Source organism: Oncorhynchus masou, chromosome 11, assembly GCF_036934945.1.
Source record: "Oncorhynchus masou masou isolate Uvic2021 chromosome 11, UVic_Omas_1.1, whole genome shotgun sequence".
Lineage (NCBI taxonomy): Eukaryota > Metazoa > Chordata > Actinopteri > Salmoniformes > Salmonidae > Oncorhynchus > Oncorhynchus masou.
Genome location: NC_088222.1, coordinates 18,632,869 through 18,654,056, shown reverse-complemented (window position 1 = coordinate 18,654,056; position 21,188 = coordinate 18,632,869). Strand labels below are relative to the sequence as shown.

The window sequence follows — 21,188 nt, the reverse complement described above, 5'->3', positions numbered from 1 at the left end:
GGTCAGACTGTGTGTGTGTGTAATACATGGTGATGTCAGACTGTGTGTGTGTGTAATACATGGTGTTGTCTCCTGGTCAGACTGTGTGTGTGTGTAATACATGGTGATGTCTCCTGGTCAGACTGTGTGTGTGTGTGTAATACATGGTGATGTCTCCTGGTCAGACTGTGTGTGTGTGTAATACATGGTGATGTCTCCTGGTCAGACTGTGTGTGTGTGTGTAATACATGGTGATGTCTCCTGGTCAGACTGTGTGTGTGTGTGTGTGTGTGTGTAATACATGGTGATGTCTCCTGGTCAGACTGTGTGTGTGTGTAATACATGGTGATGTCTCCTGGTCAGACTGTGTGTGTGTGTGTGTGTGTGTTGTGTAATACATGGTGATGTCTCCTGGTCAGACTGTGTGTGTGTAATACATGGTGATGTCTCCTGGTCAGACTGTGTGTGTGTGTGTGTGTAATACATGGTGATGTCTCCTGGTCAGACTGTGTGTGTGTGTGTGTGTGTGTAATACATGGTGATGTCTCCTGGTCAGACTGTGTGTGTGTAATACATGGTGATGTCTCCTGGTCAGACTGTGTGTGTGTGTAATACATGGTGATGTCTCCTGGTCAGACTGTGTGTGTGTGTAATACATGGTGATGTCTCCTGGTCAGACTGTGTGTGTGTGTGTAATACATGGTGATGTCTCCTGGTCAGACTGTGTGTGTGTGTGTAATACATGGTGATGTCAGACTGTGTGTGTGTGTAATACATGGTGTTGTCTCCTGGTCAGACTGTGTGTGTGTGTGTGTGTGTGTAATACATGGTGATGTCTCCTGGTCAGACTGTGTGTGTGTGTAATACATGGTGATGTCTCCTGGTCAGACTGTGTGTGTGTGTAATACATGGTGATGTCTCCTGGTCAGACTGTTGTGTGTGTAATACATGGTGACGTCTCTTGGTCAGACTGTGTGTGTGTGTAATACATGGTGATGTCTCCTGGTCAGACTGTGTGTGTGTGTAATACATGGTGATGTCTCCTGGTCAGACTGTGTGTGTGTGTGTGTGTGTGTAATACATGGTGACGTCTCCTGGTCAGACTGTGTGTGTGTGTAATACATGGTGATGTCTCCTGGTCAGACTGTGTGTGTGTGTAATACATGGTGATGTCTCCTGGTCAGACTGTGTGTAATACATGGTGATGTCTCCTGGTCAGACTGTGTGTGTGTGTGTAATACATGGTGGTGTCTCCTGGTCAGACTGTGTGTGTGTGTGTGTAATACATGGTGGTGTCTACTGGTCAGACTGTGTGTGTGTGTAATACATGGTGATGTCTCCTGGTCAGACTGTGTGTGTGTGTGTGTAATACATGGTGATGTCTCCTGGTCAGACTGTGTGTGTGTGTGTAATACATGGTGATGTCAGACTGTGTGTGTGTGTGTAATACATGGTGATGTCTCCTGGTCAGACTGTGTGTGTGTGTAATACATGGTGATGTCTCCTGGTCAGACTGTGTGTGTGTGTGTAATACATGGTGATGTCTCCTGGTCAGACTGTGTGTGTGTGTAATACATGGTGATGTCTCCTGGTCAGACTGTGTGTGTGTGTGTGTATACATGGTGATGTCTCCTGGTCAGACTGTGTGTGTGTGTGTGTAATACATGGTGATGTCTCCTGGTCAGACTGTGTGTGTGTGTGTGTGTGTGTGTGTGTGTGTGTGTAATACATGGTGGTGTCTCCTGGTCAGACTGTGTGTGTGTGTGTGTGTGTCTCCTGTCAGACTGTGTGTGTGTGTAATACATGGTGATGTCTCCTGGTCAGACTGTATGTGTGTAATACATGGTGATGTCAGACTGTGTGTGTGTGTAATACATGGTGATGTCTCCTGGTCAGACTGTGTGTGTGTGTTTGTGTAGTACATGGTGATGTCTCCTGGTCAGACTGTGTGTGTGTGTGTGTAATACATGGTGATGTCTCCTGGTCAGACTGTGTGTGTGTGTTTGTGTAATACATGGTGATGTCTCCTGGTCAGACTGTGTGTGTGTGTAATACATGGTGGTGTCTACTGGTCAGACTGTGTGTGTGTGGTGATGTCTCCTGGTCAGACTGTGTGTAATACATGGTGATGTCTCCTGGTCAGACTGTGTGTGTGTGTAATACATGGTGTGTCTCCTGGTCAGACTGTGTGTGTGTGTAATACATGGTGATGTCTCCTGGTCAGACTGTGTGTGTGTGTGTGTGTAATACATGGTGATGTCTCCTGGTCAGACTGTGTGTGTGTAATACATGGTGATGTCTCCTGGTCAGACTGTGTGTGTGTGTAATACATGGTGATGTCAGACTGTGTGTGTGTGTAATACATGGTGATGTCTCCTGGTCAGACTGTGTGTGTGTGTCTGTGTGTGTGTGTAGTACATGGTGATGTCTCCTGGTCAGACTGTGTGTGTGTGTAATACATGGTGATGTCAGACTGTGTGTGTGTGTAATACATGGTGTTGTCTCCTGGTCAGACTGTGTGTGTGTGTGTGTAGTACATGGTGATGTCTCCTGGTCAGACTGTGTGTGTGTGTGTGTGTGTGTGTGTAGTACATGGTGATGTCTCCTGGTCAGACTGTGTGTGTGTGTGTAATACATGGTGATGTCTCCTGGTCAGACTGTGTGTGTGTGTAATACATGGTGATGTCAGACTGTGTGTGTGTGTAATACATGGTGATGTCTCCTGGTCAGACTGTGTGTGTGTGTAATACATGGTGGTGTCTCCTGGTCAGACTGTGTGTGTGTGTGTGTGTGTGTAGTACATGGTGATGTCTCCTGGTCAGACTGTGTGTGTGTAATACATGGTGATGTCTCCTGGTCAGACTGTGTGTGTGTAATACATGGTGATGTCTCCTGGTCAGACTGTGTGTGTGTGTGTGTGTGTAATACATGGTGATGTCAGACTGTGTGTGTGTGTGTAATACATGGTGTTGTCTCCTGGTCAGACTGTGTGTGTGTGTAATACATGGTGATGTCTCCTGGTCAGACTGTGTGTGTGTGTAATACATGGTGATGTCTCCTGGTCAGACTGTGTGTGTGTGTGTGTGTGTAATACATGGTGGTGTCTCCTGGTCAGACTGTGTGTGTGTAATACATGGTGATGTCTCCTGGTCAGACTGTGTGTGTGTGTAATACATGGTGATCTCTTGGTCAGACTGTGTGTGTGTGTGTACATGGTGATGTCTCCTGGTCAGACTGTGTGTGTGTGTAATACATGGTGATGTCAGACTGTGTGTGTGTGTAATACATGGTGATGTCTCCTGGTCAGACTGTGTATGTGTGTGTGTGTAATACATGGTGTTGTCTCCTGGTCAGACTGTGTGTGTGTAATACATGGTGGTGTCTCCTGGTCAGACTGTGTGTGTGTGTGTAATACATGGTGATGTCTCCTGGTCAGACTGTGTGTGTGTGTGTGTAATACATGGTGATGTCTCCTGGTCAGACTGTGTGTGTGTGTGTAATACATGGTGATGTCTCCTGGTCAGACTGTGTGTGTGTGTAATACATGGTGATGTCTCCTGGTCAGACTGTGTGTGTGTGTGTGTGTGTGTGTGTGTAATACATGGTGATGTCTACTGGTCAGACTGTGTGTGTGTTTGTGTGTGTGTGTAATACATGGTGATGTCTCCTGGTCAGACTGTGTGTGTGTGTGTAATACATGGTGGTGTCTCCTGGTCAGACTGTGTGTGTGTGTGTAATACATGGTGATGTCTCCTGGTCAGACTGTGTGTGTGTGTGTAGTACATGGTGATGTCTCCTGGTCAGACTGTGTGTGTGTGTGTGTAATACATGGTGGTGTCTCCTGGTCAGACTGTGTGTGTGTGTGTAATACATGGTGATGTCTCCTGGTCAGACTGTGTGTGTGTGTAATACATGGTGATGTCTCCTGGTCAGACTGTGTGTGTGTAATACATGGTGATGTCAGACTGTGTGTGTGTGTGTAATACATGGTGATGTCTCCTGGTCAGACTGTGTGTGTGTGTGTGTAATACATGGTGATGTCTCCTGGTCAGACTGTGTGTGTGTGTAATACATGGTGATGTCTCCTGGTCAGACTGTGTGTGTGTAATACATGGTGATGTCTCCTGGTCAGACTGTGTGTGTGTAATACATGGTGATGTCAGACTGTGTGTGTGTGTAATACATGGTGATGTCTCCTGGTCAGACTGTGTGTGTGTGTAATACATGGTGATGTCTCCTGGTCAGACTGTGTGTGTGTGTAATACATGGTGATGTGACTGTGTGTTTGTAGTACATGGTGATGTCTCCTGGTCAGACTGTGTGTGTGTGTAATACATGGTGATGTCTCCTGGTCAGACTGTGTGTGTGTGTAATACATGGTGATGTCAGACTGTGTGTGTGTGTAATACATGGTGATGTCTCCTGGTCAGACTGTGTGTGTAATACATGGTGATGTCTCTTGGTCAGACTGTGTGTGTAATACATGGTGATGTCAGACTGTGTGTGTGTGTAATACATGGTGATGTCTCCTGGTCAGACTGTGTGTGTGTGTAATACATGGTGATGTCTCTTGGTCAGACTGTGTGTGTGACTGTGTGTGTGTGTGTGTGTGTGTGTGTGTGTGTGTGTGTGTAATACATGGTGATGTCTCCTGGTCAGACTGTGTGTGTGTAATACATGGTGATGTCTCCTGGTCAGACTGTGTGTGTGTAATACATGGTGATGTCTCCTGGTCAGACTGTGTGTGTGTGTAATACATGGTGGTGTCTCCTTCAGACTGTGTGTGTGTGTAATACATGGTGACGTCTCCTGGTCAGACTGTGTGTGTGTGTGTAGTACATGGTGGTGTCTCCTGGTCAGACTGTGTGTGTGTGTGTGTGTACATGGTGATGTCTCCTGGTCAGACTGTGTGTAATACATGGTGGTGTCTCCTGGTCAGACTGTGTGTGTGTGTGTAATACATGGTGATGTCTCCTGGTCAGACTGTGTGTGTGTGTGTGTGTGTGTAATACATGGTGATGTCTCCTGGTCAGACTGTGTGTGTGTGTGATGTCAGACTGTGTGTAATACATGGTGATGTCTCCTGGTCAGACTGTGTGTGTGTGTGTGTATACATGGTGATGTCTCCTGGTCAGACTGTGTGTGTGTGTGTGAAATACATGGTGATGTCTCCTGGTCAGACTGTGTATGTGTGTAATACATGGTGATGTCAGACTGTGTGTGTGTGTAATACATGGTGGTGTCTCCTGGTCAGACTGTGTGTGTGTGTGTAATACATGGTGGTGTCTCCTGGTCAGACTGTGTGTGTGTGTAATACATGGTGATGTCTCCTGGTCAGACTGTGTGTGTGTGTGTAATACATGGTGTTGTCTCCTGGTCAGACTGTGTGTGTTTGTAATACATGGTGATGTCTCCTGGTCAGACTGTGTGTGTGTGTGTGTAATACATGGTGGTGTCTCCTGGTCAGACTGTGTGTGTGTGTGTGTAATACATGGTGTGTCTCCTGGTCAGACTGTGTGTGTGTGTGTAATACATGGTGATGTCTCCTGGTCAGACTGTGTGTGTGTGTGTGTGTATACATGGTGGTGTCTCCTGGTCAGACTGTGTGTGTGTGTGTGTAATACATGGTGATGTCTCCTGGTCAGACTGTGTGTGTGTGTAATACATGGTGATGTCTCCTGGTCAGACTGTGTGTGTGTGTACATGTGTGTGTGTGTGTGTGTAATACATGGTGATGTCTCCTGGTCAGACTGTGTGTGTGTGTGTGTGTGTGTGTATACATGGTGATGTCTCCTGGTCAGACTGTGTGTGTGTGTAATACATGGTGATGTCAGACTGTGTGTGTGTGTAATACATGGTGATGTCTCCTGGTCAGACTGTGTGTGTGTGTGTGTAGTACATGGTGATGTCTCCTGGTCAGACTGTGTGTGTGTGTCTGTGTGTGTGTGTAGTACATGGTGATGTCTCCTGGTCAGACTGTGTGTGTGTGTAATACATGGTGATGTCTCCTGGTCAGACTGTGTGTGTGTGTGTAATACATGGTGATGTCTCCTGGTCAGACTGTGTGTGTGTGTGTAATACATGGTGATGTCTCCTGGTCAGACTGTGTGTGTGTGTGTAATACATGGTGATGTCTCCTGGTCAGACTGTGTGTGTGTGTGTAATACATGGTGATGTCTCCTGGTCAGACATGTGTGTGTCAGACTGTAATACATGGTGATGTCTCCTGGTCAGACTGTGTGTGTGTGTTTGTGTAGTACATGGTGATGTCTCCTGGTCAGACTGTGTGTGTGTAATACATGGTGATGTCTCCTGGTCAGACTGTGTGTGTGTAATACATGGTGATGTCTCCTGGTCAGACTGTGTGTGTGTAATACATGGTGATGTCAGACTGTGTGTGTGTGTAATACATGGTGATGTCTCCTGGTCAGACTGTGTGTGTGTGTGTGTAGTACATGGTGATGTCTCCTGGTCAGACTGTGTGTGTGTGTAATACATGGTGATGTCTCCTGGTCAGACTGTGTGTGTGTGTGTAATACATGGTGATGTCTCCTGGTCAGACTGTGTGTGTGTGTGTGTAGTACATGGTGATGTCTCCTGGTCAGACTGTGTGTGTGTGTAATACATGGTGATGTCTCCTGGTCAGACTGTGTGTGTGTGTAATACATGGTGATGTCTCCTGGTCAGACTGTGTGTGTGTGTAATACATGGTGATGTCTCCTGGTCAGACTGTGTGTGTGTGTAATACATGGTGATGTCTCCTGGTCAGACTGTGTGTGTGTGTGTAATACATGGTGATGTCTCCTGGTCAGACTGTGTGTGTGTGTAATACATGGTGATGTCTCCTGGTCAGACTGTGTGTGTGTGTAATACATGGTGATGTCTCCTGGTCAGACTGTGTGTGTGTGTGGTGTGTCTCCTGGTCAGACATGGTGATGTCTCATGGTCAGACTGTGTGTAATACATGGTGGTGTCTCCTGGTCAGACTGTGTGTGTGTGTGTAATACATGGTGATGTCTCCTGGTCAGACTGTGTGTGTGTGTAATACATGGTGGTGTCTCTGGTCAGACTGTGTGTGTGTGTGTAATACATGGTGATGTCTCCTGGTCAGACTGTGTGTGTGTGTAATACATGGTGATGTCTCCTGGTCAGACTGTGTGTGTGTGTAATACATGGTGATGTCAGACTGTGTGTGTGTGTGTGTAATACATGGTGATGTCTACTGGTCAGACTGTGTGTGTGTGTGTGTGTGTAATACATGGTGATGTCTCCTGGTCAGACTGTGTGTGTGTGTAATACATGGTGGTGTCTCCTGGTCAGACTGTGTGTGTGTGTGTAATACATGGTGATGTCTCCTGGTCAGACTGTGTGTGTGTGTATACATGGTGATGTCTCCTGGTCAGACTGTGTGTGTGTGTAATACATGGTGGTGTCTCCTGGTCAGACTGTGTGTGTGTGTAATACATGGTGATGTCTCCTGGTCAGACTGTGTGTGTGTGTGTGTGTAATACATGGTGATGTCTCCTGGTCAGTGTGTGTGTGTGTGTGTGTGACTGTGTGTGTGTGTGTGTGTCTCCTGTACGTGATGTCTCATGGTGATGTCAGACTGTGTGTGTGTGTGTACATGGTGATGTCTCCTGGTCAGACTGTGTGTGTGTGTGGTGTACATGGTGATGTCTCCTGGTCAGACTGTGTGTGTGTGTGTAATACATGGTGATGTCTCCTGGTCAGACTGTGTGTGTGTGTGATGTCTCCTGGTCAGACTGTGTGTGTGTGTAATACATGGTGATGTCTCCTGGTCAGACTGTGTGTGTGTGTGTAATACATGGTGATGTCTCCTGGTCAGACTGTGTGTGTGTGTGTGTGTGTGTGTGTAATACATGGTGATGTCTCCTGGTCAGACTGTGTGTGTGTAATACATGGTGATGTCTCCTGGTCAGACTGTGTGTGTGTGTAATACATGGTGATGTCTCCTGGTCAGACTGTGTGTGTGTGTACATGGTGATGTCTCCTGGTCAGACTGTGTGTGTGTGTGTATACATGGTGATGTCTCCTGGTCAGACTGTGTGTGTGTGTGTAATACATGGTGATGTCTCCTGGTCAGACTGTGTGTGTGTGTGTAATACATGGTGTTGTCTCCTGGTCAGACTGTGTGTGTGTGTGTGTAATACATGGTGATGTCTCCTGGTCAGACTGTGTGTGTGTGTGTGTGTGTGTACATGGTGATGTCTCCTGGTCAGACTGTGTGTGTGTAATACATGGTGATGTCTCCTGGTCAGACTGTGTGTGTGTGTGTGTGATATACATGGTGATGTCTCCTGGTCAGACTGTGTGTGTGTGTAATACATGGTGATGTCAGACTGTGTGTGTGTGTGTAATACATGGTGATGTCTCCTGGTCAGACTGTGTGTGTGTGTGTGGTGATGTCTCCTGGTCAGACTGTGTGTGTGTGTAATACATGGTGATGTCTCTTGGTCAGACTGTGTGTGTGTGTAATACATGGTGATGTCTCCTGGTCAGACTGTGTGTGTGTGTAATACATGGTGATGTCTCCTGGTCAGACTGTGTGTGTGTGTAATACATGGTGATGTCTCCTGGTCAGACTGTGTGTGTGTGTGTAGTACATGGTGGTGTCTCCTGGTCAGACTGTGTGTGTGTGTGTGTGTAGTACATGGTGATGTCTCATGGTCAGACTGTGTGTAATACATGGTGGTGTCTCCTGGTCAGACTGTGTGTGTGTGTGTAATACATGGTGATGTCTCCTGGTCAGACTGTGTGTGTGTGTGTGTGTGTGTGTGTGTGTGTGTGTGTGTAATACATGGTGATGTCTCCTGGTCAGACTGTGTGTGTGTGTGATGTCTCCTGGTCAGACTACATGGTGATGTCTCCTGGTCAGACTGTGTGTGTGTGTGTGTGTAATACATGGTGATGTCTCCTGGTCAGACTGTGTGTGTGTGTGTGTGTGTAGTACATGGTGATGTCTCCTGGTCAGACTGTGTGTGTGTGTAATACATGGTGATGTCTCCTGGTCAGACTGTGTGTGTGTAATACATGGTGATGTCTCCTGGTCAGACTGTGTGTGTGTAATACATGGTGATGTCTCCTGGTCAGACTGTGTGTGTGTGTGTAATACATGGTGATGTCTCCTGGTCAGACTGTGTGTGTGTGTAATACATGGTGATGTCTCCTGGTCAGACTGTGTGTGTGTGTGTGTGTGTGTGTAATACATGGTGATGTCTCCTGGTCAGACTGTGTGTGTGTAATACATGGTGATGTCTCCTGGTCAGACTGTGTGTGTGTGTAATACATGGTGATGTCTCCTGGTCAGACTGTGTGTAATACATGGTGATGTCTCCTGGTCAGACTGTGTGTGTGTGTAATGTGTGGTCAGACTGTGTGTGTGACTGTGTGTGTGTAATACATGGTGATGTCTCCTGGTCAGACTGTGTGTGTGTGTAATACATGGTGATGTCTCCTGGTCAGACTGTGTGTGTGTGTAATACATGGTGATGTCTCCTGGTCAGACTGTGTGTGTGTGTGTAGTACATGGTGATGTCTCCTGGTCAGACTGTGTGTGTGTGTGTGTGTGTGTAGTACATGGTGATGTCTCCTGGTCAGACTGTGTGTGTGTAATACATGGTGATGTCTCCTGGTCAGACTGTGTGTGTGTGTGTACATGGTGATGTCAGACTGTGTGTGTGTCCTGGTCAGACATGGTGTGTCTCCTGGTCAGACTGTGTGTGTGTGTGTGTAATACATGGTGATGTCTCCTGGTCAGACTGTGTGTGTGTGTGTGTGTGTACATGGTGATGTCTCCTGGTCAGACTGTGTGTGTGTGTAATACATGGTGATGTCTCCTGGTCAGACTGTGTGTGTGTGTGTAGTACATGGTGATGTCTCCTGGTCAGACTGTGTGTGTGTGTAATACATGGTGATGTCAGACTGTGTGTGTGTAGTACATGGTGATGTCTCCTGGTCAGACTGTGTGTGTGTAATACATGGTGATGTCTCCTGGTCAGACTGTGTGTGTGTGTGTAGTACATGGTGATGTCTCCTGGTCTGACTGTGTGTGTGTGTGTAGTACATGGTGATGTCTCCTGGTCAGACTGTGTGTGTGTGTGTAGTACATGGTGATGTCTCCTGGTCAGACTGTGTGTGTGTGTAATACATGGTGATGTCAGACTGTGTGTGTGTGTAATACATGGTGATGTCTCCTGGTCAGACTGTGTGTGTGTGTGTAATACATGGTGATGTCTCCTGGTCAGACTGTGTGTGTGTGTAATACATGGTGACGTCTCTTGGTCAGACTGTGTGTGTGTGTAATACATGGTGATGTCTCCTGGTCAGACTGTGTGTGTGTGTGTGTAATACATGGTGATGTCTCCTGGTCAGACTGTGTGTGTGTGTGTGTGTGTGTAATACATGGTGATGTCTCCTGGTCAGACTGTGTGTGTGTGTGTACATGGTGATGTCTCCTGGTCAGACTGTGTGTGTGTGTGTGTAATACATGGTGATGTCAGACTGTGTGTGTGTGTAATACATGGTGATGTCTCCTGGTCAGACTGTGTGTGTGTGTAATACATGGTGATGTCTCCTGGTCAGACTGTGTGTGTGTAATACATGGTGATGTCTCTTGGTCAGACTGTGTGTGTGTGTGTGTAATACATGGTGATGTCTCCTGGTCAGACTGTGTGTGTGTGTGTAATACATGGTGATGTCTCCTGGTCAGACTGTGTGTGTGTAATACATGGTGATGTCTCCTGGTCAGACTGTGTGTGTGTAATACATGGTGATGTCTCCTGGTCAGACTGTGTGTGTGTGTGTGTGTACATGGTGATGTCAGACTGTGTCAGACTGTGTGTGTAATACATGGTGATGTCTCCTGGTCAGACTGTGTGTGTGTGTGTGTACATGGTGATGTCTCCTGGTCAGACTGTGTGTGTGTGTAATACATGGTGATGTCTCCTGGTCAGACTGTGTGTGTGCGTAATACATGGTGATGTCTCCTGGTCAGACTGTGTGTGTGTAATACATGGTGATGTCTCTTGGTCAGACTGTGTGTGTGTGTAATACATGGTGGTGTCTCCTGGTCAGACTGTGTGTGTGTGTAATGATGTCTGATGTCAGACTGTGTGTGTGCGTAATACATGGTGATGTCTCCTGGTCAGACTGTGTGTGTGTAATACATGGTGATGTCTCTTGGTCAGACTGTGTGTGTGTGTAATACATGGTGGTGTCTCCTGGTCAGACTGTGTGTGTGTAATACATGGTGATGTCTCTTGGTCAGACTGTGTGTGTGTGTGATACATTGTGATGTCTCCTGGTCAGACTGTGTGTGTGTGTAATACATGGTGATGTCAGACTGTGTGTGTGTGTGTGTAATACATGGTGTTGTCTCCTGGTCAGACTGTGTGTGTGTGTAATACATGGTGTTGTCTCCTGGTCAGACTGTGTGTGTGTGTGTAGTACATGGTGATGTCTCCTGGTCAGAGTGTGTGTGTGTAGTACATGGTGATGTCTCCTGGTCAGACTGTGTGTGTAGTACATGGTGATGTCTCCTGGTCAGACTGTGTGTGTGTGTGTGTGTAATACATGGTGATGTCTCCTGGTCAGACTGTGTGTGTGTAATACATGGTGATGTCTCCTGGTCAGACTGTGTGTGTGTGTGTGTAATACATGGTGATGTCTCCTGGTCAGACTGTGTGTGTGTGTGTAATACATGGTGTTGTCTCCTGGTCAGACTGTGTGTGTGTGTGTATACATGGTGATGTCTCCTGGTCAGACTGTGTGTGTGTAATACATGGTGATGTCTCCTGGTCAGACTGTGTGTGTGTGTGTGGTGTGTCTGTCAGACTGTGTGTGTGTAATACATGGTGCTGTCTCCTGGTCAGACTGTGTGTGTGTGTGTAATACATGGTGATGTCTCCTGGTCAGACTGTGTGTGTGTGTAATACATGGTGATGTCTCCTGGTCAGACTGTGTGTGTGTGTGTGTAATACATGGTGATGTCTCCTGGTCAGACTGTGTGTGTGTGTGTGTGTAATACATGGTGATGTCTCCTGGTCAGACTGTGTGTGTGTAATACATGGTGATGTCTCCTGGTCAGACTGTGTGTGTGTGTGTAATACATGGTGATGTCTCCTGGTCAGACTGTGTGTGTGTGTGTGTAATACATGGTGATGTCTCCTGGTCAGACTGTGTGTGTGTGTGTGTGTAGTACATGGTGATGTCTCCTGGTCAGACTGTGTGTGTGTAATACATGGTGATGTCTCCTGGTCAGACTGTGTGTGTGTGTAATACATGGTGATGTCTCCTGGTCAGACTGTGTGTGTGTAATACATGGTGATGTCTCCTGGTCAGACTGTGTGTGTGTGTGTGTGTATACATGGTGATGTCTCCTGGTCAGACTGTGTGTGTGTGTGTGTAATACATGGTGATGTCTCCTGGTCAGACTGTGTGTGTAATACATGGTGGTGTCTCCTGGTCAGACTGTGTGTGTGTGTGTGTGTACATGGTGATGTCTCCTGGTCAGACTGTGTGTGTGTGAGTAATACATGGTGATGTCTCCTGGTCAGACTGTGTGTGTGTGTGTGTAATACATGGTGATGTCTCCTGGTCAGACTGTGTGTGTGTGTGTGTGTAGTACATGGTGATGTCTCCTGGTCAGACTGTGTGTGTGTGTAATACATGGTGATGTCTCCTGGTCAGACTGTGTGTGTGTGTGTAATACATGGTGATGTCTCCTGGTCAGACTGTGTGTGTGTGTGTGTGTATACATGGTGATGTCTCCTGGTCAGACTGTGTGTGTGTGTGTAATACATGGTGGTGTCTCCTGGTCAGACTGTGTGTGTGTGTGTGTAATACATGGTGATGTCTCCTGGTCAGACTGTGTGTGTGTGTGTGTGTGTGTATACATGGTGATGTCTCCTGGTCAGACTGTGTGTGTGTGTAATACATGGTGATGTCTCCTGGTCAGACTGTGTGTGTGTGTGTGTAGTACATGGTGATGTCTCCTGGTCAGACTGTGTGTGTGTGTAATACATGGTGATGTCTCCTGGTCAGACTGTGTGTGTGTGTGTGTGTGTGTGTGTACATGGTGATGTCTCCTGGTCAGACTGTGTGTGTGTGTGTGTATACATGGTGATGTCTCCTGGTCAGACTGTGTGTGTGTGTGTGTGTATACATGGTGATGTCTCCTGGTCAGACTGTGTGTGTGTGTAATACATGGTGATGTCTCCTGTGTGTGTGTAGACATGGTGATGTCTGTGTGTGTGTGTGTAATACATGGTGATGTCTCCTGGTCAGACTGTGTGTGTGTGTAATACATGGTGATGTCTCCTGGTCAGACTGTGTGTGTAATACATGGTGGTGTCTCCTGGTCAGACTGTGTGTGTGTGTGTGTGTGATGTCTACATGGTGATGTCTCCTGGTCAGACTGTGTGTGTGTGTAATACATGGTGATGTCTCCTGGTCAGACTGTGTGTGTGTGTGTATACATGGTGATGTCTCCTGGTCAGACTGTGTGTGTGTGTAATACATGGTGATGTCTCCTGGTCAGACTGTGTGTGTGTGTGTGTGTGTAATACATGGTGATGTCTCCTGGTCAGACTGTGTGTGTGTGTGTGTAATACATGGTGATGTCTCCTGGTCAGACTGTGTGTGTGTGTAATACATGGTGATGTCTCCTGGTCAGACTGTGTGTGTGTGTGTGTACATGGTGATGTCTCCTGGTCAGACTGTGTGTGTGTGTGTAATACATGGTGATGTCTCCTGGTCAGACTGTGTGTGTGTGTGTGTGTGTATACATGGTGATGTCTCCTGGTCAGACTGTGTGTGTGTGTAGTACATGGTGATGTCTCCTGGTCAGACTGTGTGTGTGTGTGTGTGTGTAATACATGGTGGTGTCTACTGGTCAGACTGTGTGTGTGTGTGTGTGTGTGTGTAATACATGGTGGTGTCTCCTGGTCAGACTGTGTGTGTGTGTGTGTGTGTAATACATGGTGATGTCTCCTGGTCAGACTGTGTGTGTGTGTAATACATGGTGATGTCTCCTGGTCAGACTGTGTGTGTGTGTAATACATGGTGATGTCTCCTGGTCAGACTGTGTGTGTGTGTGTGTAATACATGGTGATGTCTCCTGGTCAGACTGTGTGTGTGTGTAATACATGGTGATGTCTCCTGGTCAGACTGTGTGTGTGTGTGTGTGGTCAGACTGTGTGTGTGTGTGTAATACATGGTGATGTCTCCTGGTCAGACTGTGTGTGTGTGTAATACATGGTGGTGTCTACTGGTCAGACTGTGTGTGTGTGTGTAATACATGGTGATGTCTCCTGGTCAGACTGTGTGTGTGTGTGTAATACATGGTGGTGTCTCCTGGTCAGACTGTGTGTGTGTGTAATACATGGTGATGTCTCCTGGTCAGACTGTGTGTGTGTGTAATACATGGTGATGTCTCCTGGTCAGACTGTGTGTGTGTAATACATGGTGATGTCTCCTGGTCAGACTGTGCGTGTGTGTGTGTAGTACATGGTGATGTCTCCTGGTCAGACTGTGTGTGTAGTACATGGTGATGTCTCCTGGTCAGACTGTGTGTGTGTGTGTGTGTGTGTGTACATGGTGATGTCTCCTGGTCAGACTGTGTGTGTGTGTGTGTGTGTGTAATACATGGTGATGTCTCCTGGTCAGACTGTGTGTGTGTGTGTAATACATGGTGATGTCTCCTGGTCAGACTGTGTGTGTGTGTAATACATGGTGATGTCTCCTGGTCAGACTGTGTGTGTGTAATACATGGTGATGTCTCCTGGTCAGACTGTGTGTGTGTGTGTAATACATGGTGATGTCTCCTGGTCAGACTGTGTGTGTGTGTGTGTCTCCTGGTCAGTGTGTGTGTGGTGATGTCTCCTGGTCAGACTGTGTGTGTGTGTAATACATGGTGATGTCTCCTGGTCAGACTGTGTGTGTGTGTAGTACATGGTGATGTCTCCTGGTCAGACTGTGTGTGTGTGTGTGTGTAATACATGGTGATGTCTCCTGGTCAGACTGTGTGTGTGTGTCTCCTGGTCAGACTGTGTGTGTGTAATACATGGTGATGTCTCCTGGTCAGACTGTGTGTGTGTGTGTGTGTAATACATGGTGATGTCTCCTGGTCAGACTGTGTGTGTGTGTGTGTGTAATACATGGTGATGTCTCCTGGTCAGACTGTGTGTGTGTGTGTGTACATGGTGATGTCTCCTGGTCAGACTGTGTGTGTGTGTATACATGGTGATGTCTCCTGGTCAGACTGTGTGTGTGTGTGTAATACATGGTGGTGTCTCCTGGTCAGACTGTGTGTGTGTGTAATACATGGTGATGTCTCTTGGTCAGACTGTGTGTGTGTGTAATACATGGTGATGTCTCCTGGTCAGACTGTGTGTGTGTGTAATACATGGTGATGTCTCCTGGTCAGACTGTGTGTGTGTGTAGTACATGGTGATGTCTCCTGGTCAGACTGTGTGTGTGTGTAATACATGGTGATGTCTCCTGGTCAGACTGTGTGTGTGTGTGTAATACATGGTGATGTCTCCTGGTCAGACTGTGTGTGTGTGTAATACATGGTGATGTCTCCTGGTCAGACTGTGTGTGTGTGTGTGTGTGTGTGTAATACATGGTGATGTCTCCTGGTCAGACTGTGTGTGTGTGTGTAATACATGGTGATGTCTCCTGGTCAGACTGTGTGTGTGTGTAATACATGGTGTTGTCTCCTGGTCAGACTGTGTGTGTAATACATGGTGATGTCTCCTGGTCAGACTGTGTGTGTGTGTAATACATGGTGATGTCTCCTGGTCAGACTGTGTGTGTGTGTGTGTGTGTGTGTAATACATGGTGATGTCTCCTGGTCAGACTGTGTGTGTGTGTGTAATACATGGTGATGTCTCCTGGTCAGACTGTGTGTGTGTGTGTACATGGTGATGTCTCCTGGTCAGACTGTGTGTGTGTGTAATACATGGTGATGTCTCCTGGTCAGACTGTGTGTGTGTGTAATACATGGTGGTGTCTCCTGGTCAGACTGTGTGTGTGTGTGTAATACATGGTGATGTCTCCTGGTCAGACTGTGTGTGTGTGTGTAATACATGGTGATGTCTCCTGGTCAGACTGTGTGTGTGTGTGTGTAATACATGGTGATGTCTCCTGGTCAGACTGTGTGTGTGTGTGTATACATGGTGATGTCTCCTGGTCAGACTGTGTGTGTGTGTAATACATGGTGATGTCTCCTGGTCAGACTGTGTGTGTGTGTGGTGATGTCTCCTGGTCAGACTGTGTGTGTGTGTAATACATGGTGATGTCTCCTGGTGACTGTCAGACTGTGTGTGTGTGTAATACATGGTGATGTCTCCTGGTCAGACTGTGTGTGTGTGTAATACATGGTGATGTCTCCTGGTCAGACTGTGTGTGTGTGTGTGTCTCCTGGTCAGACTGTGTGTAATACATGGTGGTGTCTCCTGGTCAGACTGTGTGTGTGTGTGTAATACATGGTGGTGTCTACTGGTCAGACTGTGTGTGTGTGTGTGTGTGTAATACATGGTGATGTCTCCTGGTCAGACTGTGTGTGTGTGTGTAATACATGGTGATGTCTCCTGGTCAGACTGTGTGTGTGTGTAATACATGGTGATGTCTCCTGGTCAGACTGTGTGTGTAATACATGGTGATGTCTCCTGGTCAGACTGTGTGTGTGTGTGTGTGTGTAATACATGGTGATGTCTCCTGGTCAGACTGTGTGTGTGTGTGTAATACATGGTGATGTCTCCTGGTCAGACTGTGTGTGTGTGTGTACATGGTGATGTCTCCTGGTCAGACTGTGTGTGTGTGTGTACATGGTGATGTCTCCTGGTCAGACTGTGTGTGTGTGTAATACATGGTGATGTCTCCTGGTCAGACTGTGTGTGTGTGTAATACATGGTGATGTCTCCTGGTCAGACTGTGTGTGTGTGTGTATGGTGATGTCTCCTGGTCAGACTGTGTGTGTGTAATACATGGTGATGTCTCCTGGTCAGACTGTGTGTGTGTGTGTGTAATACATGGTGATGTCTCCTGGTCAGACTGTGTGTGTGTAATACATGGTGATGTCTCCTGGTCAGACTGTGTGTGTGTGTGTAATACATGGTGATGTCTCCTGGTCAGACTGTGTGTGTGTAATACATGGTGGTGTCTCCTGGTCAGACTGTGTGTGTGTGTGTGTGTAATACATGGTGATGTCTCCTGGTCAGACTGTGTGTGTGTGTAATACATGGTGGTGTCTCCTGGTCAGACTGTGTGTGTGTGTGTATACATGGTGATGTCTCCTGGTCAGACTGTGTGTGTGTAATACATGGTGATGTCTCCTGGTCAGACTGTGTGTGTGTGTGTGTAATACATGGTGATGTCTCCTGGTCAGACTGTGTGTGTGTGTAATACATGGTGATGTCTCCTGGTCAGACTGTGTGTGTGTAATGGTGATGTCTCCTGGTCAGACTGTGTGTGTGTGTAATACATGGTGATGTCTCCTGGTCAGACTGTGTGTGTGTGTGTGTACATGGTGATGTCTCCTGGTCAGACTGTGTGTGTGTGGTGATGTCTCCTGGTCAGACTGTGTGTGTAATACATGGTGATGTGTGTGTGTGTGTGTAATACATGGTGATGTCTCCTGGTCAGACTGTGTGTGTGTGTGTGTGTGTGTAATACATGGTGATGTCTCCTGGTCAGACTGTGTGTGTGTAATACATGGTGATGTCTCCTGGTCAGACTGTGTGTGTGTGTGTGTGTGTGTGTGTGTAATACATGGTGATGTCTACTGGTCAGACTGTGTGTGTGTGTGTGTGTGTGTATACATGGTGATGTCTCCTGGTCAGACTGTGTGTGTGTGTAATACATGGTGATGTCTCCTGGTCAGACTGTGTGTCTGTGTAATACATGGTGATGTCTCCTGGTCAGACTGTGTGTGTGTAATACATGGTGATGTCTCTTGGTCAGACTGTGTGTGTGTGTAGTACATGGTGATGTCTCCTGGTCAGACTGTGTGTGTGTGTGTAGTACATGGTGATGTCAGACTGTGTGTGTGTGTAATACATGGTGATGTCTCCTGGTCAGACTGTGTGTGTGTGTGTGTAGTACATGGTGATGTCTCCTGGTCAGACTGTGTGTGTGTGTAATACATGGTGACGTCTCTTGGTCAGACTGTGTGTGTGTGTAATACATGGTGATGTCTCCTGGTCAGACTGTGTGTGTGTGTGTGTGTGTGTGTGTGTGTGTAATACATGGTGATGTCTCCTGGTCAGACTGTGTGTGTGTAGTACATGGTGATGTCTCCTGGTCAGACTGTGTGTGTGTAATACATGGTGGTGTCTCCTGGTCAGACTGTGTGTGTGTGTGTGTGTGTGTGTGTGTGTGTAATACATGGTGATGTCTCCTGGTCAGACTGTGTGTGTGTAATACATGGTGTTGTCTCCTGGTCAGACTGTGTGTGTGTGTAATACATGGTGATGTCTCCTGGTCAGACTGTGTGTGTGTGTAGTACATGGTGATGTCTCCTGGTCAGACTGTGTGTGTGTGTGTAGTACATGGTGACGTCTCCTGGTCAGACTGTGTGTGTGTGTGTGTAATACATGGTGATGTCTCCTGGTCAGACTGTGTGTGTGTAATACATGGTGATGTCTCCTGGTCAGACTGTGTGTGTGTGTGTAATACATGGTGATGTCTCCTGGTCAGACTGTGTGTGTGTGTGTGTGTGTAGTACATGGTGATGTCTCCTGGTCAGACTGTGTGTGTGTGTGTAATACATGGTGATGTCTCCTGGTCAGACTGTGTGTGTGTGTGTGTAATACATGGTGATGTCAGACTGTGTGTGTGTGTAATACATGGTGATGTCTCCTGGTCAGACTGTGTGTGTGTGTGTAGTACATGGTGATGTCTCCTGGTCAGACTGTGTGTGTGTAGTACATGGTGATGTCTCCTGGTCAGACTGTGTGTGTGTGTAATACATGGTGACGTCTCTTGGTCAGACTGTGTGTGTGTGTAATACATGGTGATGTCTCCTGGTCAGACTGTGTGTGTGTGTGTGTGTAATACATGGTGATGTCTCCTGGTCAGACTGTGTGTGTGTGTAGTACATGGTGATGTCTCCTGGTCAGACTGTGTGTGTGTAATACATGGTGGTGTCTCCTGGTCAGACTGTGTGTGTGTGTGTGTGTGTGTGTAATACATGGTGATGTCTCCTGGTCAGACTGTGTGTGTGTAATACATGGTGATGTCTCCTGGTCAGACTGTGTGTGTAATACATGGTGATGTCTCCTGGTCAGACTGTGTGTAATACATGGTGGTGTCTCCTGGTCAGACTGTGTGTGTGTAATACATGGTGATGTCTCCTGGTCAGACTGTGTGTGTGTGTAATACATGGTGATGTCTCCTGGTCAGACTGTGTGTGTGTGTAATACATGGTGGTGTCTCCTGGTCAGACTGTGTGTGTGTGTAATACATGGTGATGTCTCCTGGTCAGACTGTGTGTGTGTGTAATACATGGTGATGTCTCCTGGTCAGACTGTGTGTGTGTGTGTAATACATGGTGATGTCTCCTGGTCAGATTGTGTGTGTGTGTAATACATGGTGATGTCTCCTGGTCAGACTGTGTGTGTGTGTAATACATGGTGGTGTCTCCTGGTCAGACTGTGTGTGTGTGTAATACATGGTGATGTCTCCTGGTCAGACTGTGTGTGTGTGTAATACATGGTGATGTCTCCTGGTCAGATTGTGTGTGTGTGTGTGTGTGTAATACATGGTGATGTCTCCTGGTCAGACTGTGTGTGTGTGTAATACATGGTGATGTCTCCTGGTCAGACTGTGTGTGTGGTGCTGTGGGTGGCCAGTTACTCTGCCAGCGTCCTGCGACCGCTCAAGTCCAGCCTACAGAAGAAGAAGAAGAAGAAAAAGGACAGCAGCACAGTCATGGTACACACTCACTACCGTCTCATCCTCCCCTTGTCCGCGTACAACCCTTCTGACACCATCCCATTTGCCAAATAACTCTCTGCCCCCCTCCTCTGTCCCTATAGCCAGTGGTGCTGAGTTGCTTCCAGGAGTGGACAGGCAGCCTACAGGGCATTATGACCCAGGTTCTGGATCACGTGAAGGGGCAGGAGGCCAGCCTGACAGCCCTCAAACTAGCAGCACTCACCTTGGGGGTGGGACACGCACAGACACAGGTTGGTAGGTCTGGGTGGGAAGCTGTGTGTATGAGTACTGATTTGTTTCTTTAATTCAAAGCATGGTTCTTACTCTCCCCATTGCCTTACATCTTTGTCTGTCTCTACCCTCTCTCTTCCAGGAGGAGTGTGGATTCACCAGAGCAGCCATGGACAAGGTTCAGACTAGTTATCTTGGCTCGCTGCAGGAGCTGGGAGATCTACTGAGGAAGAGAGCTGATTCGCTGAAGAGCCTCAAGCTCTGACCAGCAATTACAATCACCCTTCAATCAATATTGTCATACTTAATTATCACTATTATACTGGATCACCTCATCTACCCCCCCCCCACACAGAGCCTTCTCCCCCCCACACAGAGCCTTCTCCCCTCCACACAGAGCCTTCTCCCCCCACACAGAGCCTTCTCCCCCCCACACAGAGCCTTCTCCCCCCCACACAGAGCCTTTTCCCCCCCACACAGAGCCTTTTCCCCCCCACACAGAGCCTTCTCCCCCCACACAGAGCCTTCTCCCCCCACACAGAGCCTTTTCCCCCCCCACACAGAGCCTTTTCCCCCCACACAGAGCCTTCTCCCCCCACACAGAGCCTTCTCCCCCCACACAGAGCCTTCTCCCCCCACACAGAGCCTTCTCCCCCCACACAGAGCCTTCTCCCCCCACACAGAGCCTTTTCCCCCCACACAGAGCCTTCTCCCCCCACACACAGAGCCTTCTCCCCCCCCCCTTCCCCCCCCACACAGAGCCTTCTCCCCCCCACACAGAGCCTTCCCCCCCCCCACACAGAGCCTTCTTCCCCCCCCACACAGAGCCTTCCCCCCCCCCACAGAGCCTTCCCCCCCCACACAGAGCCTTCTCCCCCCCCACACAGAGCCTTCTCCCCCCCCACACAGAGCCTTCTCCCCCCCACACAGAGCCTTCTCCCCCTGCTCCTCTCAGAGGTGTTGCTTGCTACCAACAGTCTTTCACTTCGCCTTCCCTCTCCTTTTCCACATCTCCCTCA

General features: G+C 47.7%; 1 protein-coding gene across 2 annotated transcripts in view; it reads left to right on the top strand.

The window, feature by feature from the left end:
• LOC135548253 (N-alpha-acetyltransferase 25, NatB auxiliary subunit-like) overlaps positions 1 to 20,510 on the top strand; it is a 52,818-nt gene extending 32,308 nt beyond the window's left edge. For both annotated transcript variants that reach the window (XM_064977649.1, XM_064977648.1), the window contains 3 exons: positions 19,825 to 19,935; positions 20,040 to 20,189; positions 20,312 to 20,510. In XM_064977649.1, coding sequence (XP_064833721.1) covers positions 19,825 to 19,935; positions 20,040 to 20,189; positions 20,312 to 20,434 — 384 coding nt within the window. In that variant the 3' untranslated portion in view covers positions 20,435 to 20,510. The remainder of the gene's footprint in view (positions 1 to 19,824; positions 19,936 to 20,039; positions 20,190 to 20,311) is intronic.
• Positions 20,511 to 21,188: the final 678 nt, after the last annotated feature.